We start from the raw sequence: 10,266 nt of genomic DNA, 5'->3' as shown, positions 1-10,266 counted from the left end.
ATCACTTTATACGTGTATATCAAATTTTGTTAAAATTGAACAACAACCGGAAGGTAATCAAAGTGTTCATATTTTAGTGTATTTTGAAATAAATATATTACATCAATTTTGTTTTATAAAAATGAAGTATCAAAACAAGGATAAATACATTTTTTGAATTTTATATGTTTGATTTAAGATAACTTACAAAATAACTCTTGGTAAAGTTATTCCACTCAACAACTCATGGTGTGTGTTGAATTTCATCGATCCAATTAATTGTTAAATTAGAAGTTATTAAATTTTACTAATAATTAATATATAAAATTAATTAGCTTTGGAATAAATTATTTGCTCATTAACAATATAATTGAAACATTAATTATTTTAAATTATTTAACTAAAATCTTATTGATAATTTACTATATGATCTTAATATTTTTGTATAACTAGTATCTGGTTTTAAATTTGATATGAGAATATTATGATATAATTAGATAATATTTTAAGTTAGTATTTTATTAATGGTTGATAATTAGAAAATAATACAAGGATAAATATATTTTTTGAATTTTATATGTTTGATTTAAGGTAAATAAATATATTAAATTAATTAATAATTTATTTAAAATGTTAAAATTTAATTTATAAGTATGTAATAAATAAATATTTATAATTTTATAAATTATATTATCATTATAAATTATAAAATTAAATAATTTAAATTATAATTTTCAGTAGAAATAAGTAGATTGTTAACTATAAAAGTAAGTACATATAAATAAAGAATAATTAAATATATTATTACTATTATTATTCGTAATATAAAATTATTATATATTATTATTGTAGTACAAGTACGATATTATATATTTGAGAATGACTTAAATGAATTAATTTATAGAAGTTATACTGACAACATACATATACATTTTGGTAGCTTACTTTTCACAGTTAAGCGTGCTTGACCTGGAGTAATATAGGGATGGGTGATTTTCTGGGAAGTTTCCCAGAAATTGCGCAAGTAAAGATAAAACACGCTAAAAAGTGAAATATCGTGAAATAGAACCCTTGTATTAGTATTTTTCTTGTAGTGAAAGTATAAAAATCATTGAATACGAAATGATATTTTGAGTCTTTTTATCTTATTTATTAAATTTATTTTTGGTTATTTATTTTTAAAAATATTTATTTTGATCCTTTATTTATTAAATTTGAATCAATTTGATAACAATGACAATTTACTATTTTAATATATAATTTTGAATTATTTTTTTACTGATTTAAGACTTAAAATTTATTATATAAAAATTATTAAATGCAACTGAAGTTTGACAAAAATAATATAATAAACATGTTGAAATGGTATAAAAATAAGTTCAAAAAAATAATTAAAAAAATGAAGTTTCATAAAATTTTCTAGTTACTTGTAAAATATATTTTTACACAATATTTTCTCTCTTTTTCTTAAGTAACAGAATTTCTACAAATAACTTTGTTAAAATTTAAATAATCTATTTTAATAGTTAAATAATTAAAAGAGGTAATGTGTCACGCTAAAGATGGCCTAAATAATAAAATAATACATTCCCGAGTAAACCGGTCTAGTACCTATTGTCCTAAGAGTATAAAGCCTCAGAAAAAACCTCAAAGTCTAACCTTCAACAAACAAAATCATGAACACGTGCTTCTCTAACTCTGTGAAATGGAGAGTTGATTTAGCATGGATTTGAGAGCAGGTTACGGAAAGGGATTAACAAAGACCTAAAAATAAAATGTGTTATTAGCAGGGAAGAATTGAGTAGATATTAGAAAGGATTTAAATAGCGTCGCAATTTAAACCTTAAACATTAATAATTTATTTAAAATTGATTAGTTATTTTTGAAAATATTTTTAAAAATTCTAATATTTCTCTATTTTTCAGATAAAAACACACACATGCACACTAATATATAAAGGTAAAATTATAATTAAAATATAATTTAAAATTCTATTTTTCTTTTCTCTAACACACACATATAAAGGTAAATTCATGAAATATAATTTAAACTTCTATTTTTTTTCTATCTTTTTACATTATATCGTTTATTTAATTATAATTTCTACCTTATTTCTTAATTATTTATCATCAAATATTTTTTTAACCTATTTTTTTTCTCTCTTTTCTTTCTAATCTTTCCACTTTTTCCGATACATAATTTCATCCTACCAAATAATTATAACTTTTACTTTATTCTTTAATTATTTATTATCAATTTTTGTTTTTACCTATTCCCTTCCTTTTCTTTCTGACCTTTCCTCTCTTCCAAACAAACGTAAGACTGTAACTACACCCTTCAAAAAAAAAAAAATATAAAACTATAATTTTTAGATATCATATGTACTAGCAATATAGATGTTAATTAATAATTGGCCTTGTGCATAGGATCTGGAGTCAAGCTTGCACTAGATCTTTTATATATATATATTTAAAATAGTTTATATCATTTATTTTTTAAAAAGAAAACAGCTTCGGATTTCAAAGAAACGTACGTTGATCTTAATTAATGATAACTGTGTCAAAATGATTTGGACTTGGTATCTAGAAATACCTTCAATACAGTACTGTTATGGTGGTTTCCAAAAAGTCTACACGAATTGATCATTTGACCAATTAGGTGACTAGTAATTAACCATCCGGGTAGGGGAGTGCATTGTTATTTTTCAATAATTCAAACATCAGTTGGTACAATTTTGTGACCAATTTTGTGTAACATTTAACACTCTTTCGTTATTTAGTATATATATATATATATATATATATATATATATATATATTATTTTCCTTTCATTTTTATTCTTGGACCTAATTCTTCTTAGATCAAACTCTCAAAAACTTCTTATCAGGCTCAATCCTTTTTCATAATATATGGAAATGAAGAGAAAAAAAACATCAACGCACTATATGCATGTGTTCGATCTATACATGTTCTTTGCTTGCACATTTTGAAGAGATATATTATTATATATCTGAGCCAACAAAGTTCAAGGGATATCGATCTTACGAGTGATCATGCATGTTTTACGTACTCTTAATCTTGGATCCAAGTCACTTTATCTTCCTTTTCTGTTTTCGTTCAATTAATTAGCGCCTCTAATAAAATATATTAATTGTCTATATATAGTGATTTAGGTATATATTATGAGGCCAATGTATGATCAGTACGTGACTGACGTACATGTTGGTGATGTATTTATTGTTACGATGACTTTTTTTTTTTTTTTTTTTTTGGTCATGTGATGCATGGTTTCTTTGATCAATTACGCATAATGGATTGGAAGAGATGGATTGGTAATTAAGTATATCAAACGAGATGCGTGTGGGAGAACACACTAGGCAATATATAGGTGGACACTGGAGAACGACAAATTTTGACCAATAAATTAATTAAATTGTAATATAATTAAAGAGCTAGAGAACTAGCTTACTAAAATAATACTGTAACGTATATGGCGGCCAATAAATTTAAATTAATACTAATAATAATTAGTTGTTCTTTGTTTGACGGTGGTGGTATATATTATTAAAAAGTTTACGATAATGTAAGACACAATTGTAGAAGTTAATTATTAATATTTTTTGAGGATTTATAGTTGGACTATGAATATCTATCTGATCTTTGGTGTAAGTTTACATAAAAAAATATAAAATATGAAAAAAATTTAATTTGATCTCAATTGTGACGGTACCTATATTACGATGTAACAATTGATACTAGTGAAAAATTAGGATACTATGTCACCTATTTTACGTCAGACATACAAATACCTGACGTAATAAAAACGCGGTGACATGTTTCGTAATTTTAGTTAAATTATTTACGTCGGACCTCCTAAGATCCGACGTAAATTTTAACATCTACGTCGGCTATCCATTGTGTCTGATGTAGATGTTAAAATTTATGTCGGACCCTACTAGGGCCGACGTAAATAATCCACGCCCATTAAAAGAAGGTTTACACGCAATGGAGATTTTAAAAACTTCCTTCTCCCGCGCGTTGTGCAATGGAGGCCACATGCGAGAACATTGACGGATGCATGTAGAAGAGAGTGGGGGCACATGCCCCACTATCATTTTACACATATATATTTTTATCTAAAAAAATAATATATTTAAAAAAAAAATTATATTTTAATAAAATATACATATATATTTAAATTATTATATTATAAAATAAATTTTAAAGTCATTTATTTGATATTTATCAAACTTTCGAAGAAGATTAATTCTCATATATGATAAAAAAAAATTCCGTAATAAGGAAATAATTTTTTAAAAAGTTTAATTTTTGATAAAATAAATTTTGCAGCATATATATTTACCTTTTGTGTTTTTTTTATTTATGTATACATTAATTAAAAAAATCAAAATAGTAAAGATTGTAAGATTGTATATGTTGATTAAAAAAATCAGAATGGAAAAGATTGAAAGATTTATATTCTATTTAAAATTTTTATTGTAAAATATGTGTTGAAATAAATTATCATCTAAAATATTATATTAGATATTAAAAACATATTTATATTATAAAATTAAACTTGATTTTTATACAATTTAATATATTTATTTGTATGCTTTTATTAGTATTAAATTATTATAAAGTATATTTTTAGGATTGCAGTTCTAACTAAATATTTAAAAAATGTCTATGATAGATAAATAAGTTATATTTAGGACATGTATTTTAATATAAAAAAAAAGTTAGGTTCAAACCTCCTAAATTATAATATAACATAATCTGACCTAACTTATTTTCATCCTTAATCATAAGTATAGATATAAAAGTTTGTAAAAAATATTTATGTTATATATTTATACTTTTGAAAGTTATATGTAAATTTTTTAATACTATAAATATATAAATAATTATTGCCCCCACTATCTAAAATTTCTGGATCCGTCACTGCACGAGAAATCCCTCCGCCTCCTCCTCAAATCGTGGCTGCCCTCCACCTCGACAAGTTCTACCTCCTCTAGAGCTTAGGAAGGTTGAGAAGAGGTTGATTTCGCGTGATGATGTTCTTCTTCGGACGGTTGCGTTGGTCATGGGTTTTTCTGGGAGGTTCTATGAGGTGGTGTCTTCTGCTGAGTGTGTTCACGGGAATAAGAAGGTAATGTTTTCATTGCATTCTGAGTTTTTGAAGCTGGAGAAGGAAGTGGCCAAGTACGGGTTGCAGAACGGGCCGTTCTCCATGCAAAACGGGCCGTTCTGCTTGGACAACGGGCCATTCTCCAACCAGAACGACCCGTTCTGCTTGCAGTCATTTTTCTTTTCTTTTTTTTTTAAATTTTTTTACAACTTTTTACGTCGGACCTTGTAATGTCCGACGTAAATTTACGTTGGTTTTCGCATCCGACGTAAATTTACGTCTCCCGCTTCGACGTCGGAGGTTTTTCTAACATAAAACCCCTAAAATAACCGACGTAGAATGTATATTCTGTACTAGTGTGATATACAATTTGAATGTGTTGTTATTTTGTTTGTTTGTTAAGTTTTAGGTTAAATTAAATTTATATGTAAAATTTTTAAATATATTACAAAATGCGTTGACATGTTTATTATTTTCTCTTATATTCAAAGGAAGAATTAACTTTTTATGGATTTGCGTGAAACTCTCTCTCTGCGCCACACCAACGGTGATCTACCTCCGAAGCCTCCTGATGGGATTAGGATTGGCGAGACGTCTTTTCGAGACAAAGATATTGGAAAACAGACGAAGCCGAAGGCGATCAAGGACCTGCTTAAGGAGGGCGATATGCAGGTAGAATGGGATAATGGGAATTGACTCCTTCCGAAATTCAAGATCAATGATTCTATGTTTGATAGGCTATGCCAGCCATGGAAAAAGTGCCTTGTTGTGAAATTATTAGGGAAGAAACTGGGATATTTTACGTTACGGGAGAAGATTAAGCAGTTATAGAAACTCACGGGAGGATTCAAATTGATGGACGTGGATCACGAATATTTTCTAGCCAGCTTTGACCTCGATGATGACAGGGAAAAAGCCATTAATGGCGGACCGTGGATGATCTTCGATCACTATCTCACGGTACGCCCATGGTCGCCAAATTTTTCAGCCCAAGACGACTCCATCAACAAGACCTTAGTGTGGGTGCGTTTCCTAAACTTGAATATGATGTTCTACGTCGAGAGCGTATTATTAACTATAGCCTCCGTTATTGGGAAACCGTTAAAGGTGGACCTGCACACTGCCAACATGCTGCGCGAAAGATTTGCACGCGTTTGCGTGGAGGTTGATTTGAATACCCCTGTTGTGGGTAAGTTTAATTTGAATGGAAAGTGGTATAACATCGAATACGAAGGCCTACATTTACTATGTTCTAATTGCGGCTGCTATGGTCATGTTAATTGGAACTGCTCATTGAAGACGACGGAGGAACAAGGGCCAACTCCAGCAGGCGAGGCTACTGCTTTAGGGAATGATTCTGTTTCTAGGAATAATGCAAAATCTATCTCATGCAATATCTCTGCCACAAATCAAGATAAGTCTGTTATCTCCGCTCATGGTGATTGGCTCGTTGTTAGGAGGAAAAAGAAATCAAATATTCAGAAATCTTCCAAAGATTTTGTTCAAAATAACTCAAATTCGAACAAAGGCTTCACTTTCCAATCTAGTGCGGGTCGGAGCACCGCTAATAACCCTAAAGCTACACCCATGCATGCAACCCCCAAATCCACCTCGTCACGTGGGATTAAACAAACCTCGTCACGTGGGTTCATTAAGAAGATTGACCCCACCACCTTAATGGGGTCCACTCGTCAAACTTCCACACAACAAGGGAGTCAAGAAAAAAAGCGTCATCGTATGGATTCAAGTCCAATTTCTACTGGGCCTACTTTACCTAAACAAATGACGTCAACTGCTGGGCCCCCTCTACTCACTCAAATAACGTCGACTTTCTCCTCTACTCAAGTCATGCATGATGATGAGGTCCAGGTCATGTTAGATGGGGGGACAATGCATGCTTTAACACATGTTGAAGGTAATCGATATTCAATGAAGTTGGATGATGTTGACACTGCAGATGAGCGCAAAGGTATCCCTGATTCTAGCTGTAATGAGGTCCATGGGCCAGATATTATGGTGGTCTAATCTGGGTTTCCCACTTACTCCCTTCTATGTCATAATGAATACTTTAGCTAATTTAAATATTTTAGCTTGGAACATTCGTGGTGTTGTCAACGCTAAAGGTAGACGACGCACAAAGGAGCTTCTTCATGGGTTTCAACCTGAAATTGTCATCCTAGTTGAAACACATTGTAATTTTTCTGCTGCTAAAACATTCTGGACTAGCATGGGGTACGAGTTATGTGGGGTATCTGAAGCCCAGGGGCATGCTGGCGGCATCTGGATTCTTGCTAAGTGTCTTCGTAACTTTCAAATTGAACCCTTGGAATGCTTTCATCAAGCAGTCTCTGTTACAATTCGTAAAGGCCTGTCATCCTTTGTTTGCACTGCGATATATGCGAGTCCTGTACCCCGCAATAGGGAAGCCCTCTGGTCATATCTACGTGAGATTCGCATTCGTATTTCCACACCATGGCTCTTGATTGGTGACTTTAATGAAGTCCTATCACCCAATGAGGTTCGTGGCGGCTCCTTTTCATTAAGACGTGCTGATCGCCTTCTTGATACGATGGAAGCTTGTCATTTATTGGACATGGGTTCTTCAGGATATAAATATACCTGGTATAGAGGCCACACTCACACTCGAACTGCCAAGAAGCTTGACAGGGGCCTTTGTGACGATTCTTGGCGTCTCCTCTTTCCGGAAGCTTATGTTGAAAACCTTCATCGTGCTTACTCCGATCACTCACCCTTATTGTTGCGTTGTGGGGGCCTTCCAGAATCCAAAGGGGATCGCCCTTTTCGATTTCAAGCAGCATGGACTACACATAAATACTATTCTAATGTTGTCTCTACTGCATGGTCCAAAGGTTCACATAGGGTTGCCGAAAGTTTGAAGAATGTAATGAATGATTCTATCCGTTTCAATAAACAAGTGTTCGGTAACATCAAACAAAGGAAGCATCGTATTCAGAAACGTCTTCAAGGCATTCAACGTAGCCTGGAGTTGCATACTACGGAGGCTTCCATCAGACTAGAAAGAGATCTCCAACAACAATACGACGATGTTCTTGTCCAAGAAGAGTTTTTCTGGTTCCAAAAATCTCATGAAAAATGGGTCAAATTTGGTGATAGGAATACGAAATTCTTTCACGCACAAACCATGATCCATAGGAATCGGAACAAGATACACGGCTTATTCCTTGAGGATGGATCATGGAGCACTGACCCCACTATTCTTCAAAGGGAAACGCAACGCTTTTACATGTCTCTCTTTTCAGCTGATGTTCAACAACAACCTTCCTCATTATTGCTAGACCAGTTTCCCCAGCTCGATAGTCTAGCTATTCCAACTTTATAGGCACCTGTTTCCTTGGATGAAGTGCGCAAAGCAGTAATGGCCATGAAATCATTTAAGGCCCCTGGACCTGATGGTTTTCAACCATTTTTTTTCAAACAGTTCTGGCACATTGTGGGCACTGATTTGTGGAAAATGGTGAATGAGGCATTTCAACATGGTAAGGGGGACTCTAAACTACTCGACATTCTTATCACGTTGATTCCCAAAACCAGTAATCCTACATGTTGGAAGGAATTACGTCCTATTAGTTTATGCAATGTTAGCTACAAAATTATCAGCAAGGTATTGGTTAACCGCCTCCGTCCCTTACTTCAGGACCTCATCAACCCCTTACAAGGTAGCTTCCTCCCTGGACGGGGCCCTCGCGATAACTCTATCATTGCCCAAGAGGTTCTCCATCATATTAACCACCACAGGGGGAAGAAGGGTTTACTAGCCATTAAGATAGACTTGGAGAAAGCCTATGATCGTCTTAGTTGGGATTTCCTACAACAAACACTGTTAGAGTTTGGGTTTCCTGGCAGGATTGTAAGCCTTATTATGTGGGGGGTTTGCGAGACCTCTCTGTCTATACTATGGAATGGTTCAAAACTGGACCCTTTCACTCCTTCTCGAGGCTTGCGCCAAGGTGATCCCCTGGCTCCTTATCTGTTCCTTCTTTGTATGGAGAAGTTGGGCCTGCTTATTCATCAACAAATTCGGGACGGTAATTGGATTCCAGTCACAATCTCAAAATGAGGTCCCTCTCTTTCCCATCTTTTTTTTGCTGATGATATTCTTCTATTTTGTCAAGCTTCCAGGCAACAATTGTAAGTGATCTCATCTACTCTTGATGCCTTCTGTGCTGCTTATGGGCTAAAAGTTAGCCTGGAAAAGTCTAGGTTTGTGTGTTCGAAAGGTGTAAATGGACCTCTTATGGATGAGCTCTAATCTGTCTTGGGCATCCGTCACACTCAGACCTTAGGCTCCTACTTGGGGTATCACTTGCACTCTAGCAGAGTTCGTAAAGATGTCTTCAACCACATCATTACTAAAGTCCATAGTAGACTAGCCTCTTGGAAGAATAAGCTTCTCAACAAAGCTGGTCGCCTCTGCTTAACACGATTTGTTCTTGCTTCCATACCTGTATACATGATGCAACTCTATTGGCTTCCTCAATCCGTTTGTACAACCATTGATCACCTTTGTAGATCGATGTTGTGGTCACAAGGCACACGGACGCGGTAGTGGAACTTGGTGAGTTGGAAGGACGTGATCAAACCCAAAGACTATGGTGGTCTTGCCATGCGTGATACCCGCTCTGCTAACAGTTCTCTACTAGGAAAGCTTATTTGGGACCTCATGCATCATCCTGACAAACCTTGGGTATCTCTTTTGACCCATATATATCTTCATTCCTCCCTATTGTTGAATCATGTCATGCCTCCAGGGGCTTCCCAGGTATGGTGAAACATTCATAAAGCTTTGAGTGTACTTCGTTCAGGCTATGGACCATGTCTAGGAGATGGAAATTCCAGTTTTTGGTACAATAATTGGACGGGCACAGGGTCACTTTGTCATGTAGTACCTTATGTTGACATTCACGATTCACATCTAAAAGTTTCGGAATTATGGTTGGACAACATGTGGAATTTATCTATGCTCTATACCCCTTTACCGGCGCCTTTATGCGCCCAACTAACTATTATTTCTATTCCTGCTCATCCAGTAGGGGCGGACACCATTTCATGGTATGGTAGTAATAATGGTATCTATACCGCAGCTTCAGGCTACAGGTGGTGTCTTGATCCTTTGG

General features: G+C 33.7%; 1 protein-coding gene across 1 annotated transcript; it reads left to right on the top strand.

The window, feature by feature from the left end:
• Positions 1-7,169: 7,169 nt before the first annotated feature.
• Positions 7,170-8,471, top strand: LOC145958954 (uncharacterized). Its single transcript, XM_083076725.1, has one exon. The coding sequence runs from the start codon at positions 7,170-7,172 to the stop codon at positions 8,469-8,471; it is 1,302 nt and encodes a 433-aa protein (XP_082932851.1).
• Positions 8,472-10,266: the final 1,795 nt, after the last annotated feature.

Source organism: Cajanus cajan, chromosome 1, assembly GCF_000230855.2.
Source record: "Cajanus cajan strain Asha chromosome 1, NIPB_CcT2T_4, whole genome shotgun sequence".
Lineage (NCBI taxonomy): Eukaryota > Viridiplantae > Streptophyta > Magnoliopsida > Fabales > Fabaceae > Cajanus > Cajanus cajan.
The sequence above is the reverse complement of the archived record's forward strand: the minus strand, read 5'-3'. Positions and strand labels throughout refer to the sequence as shown.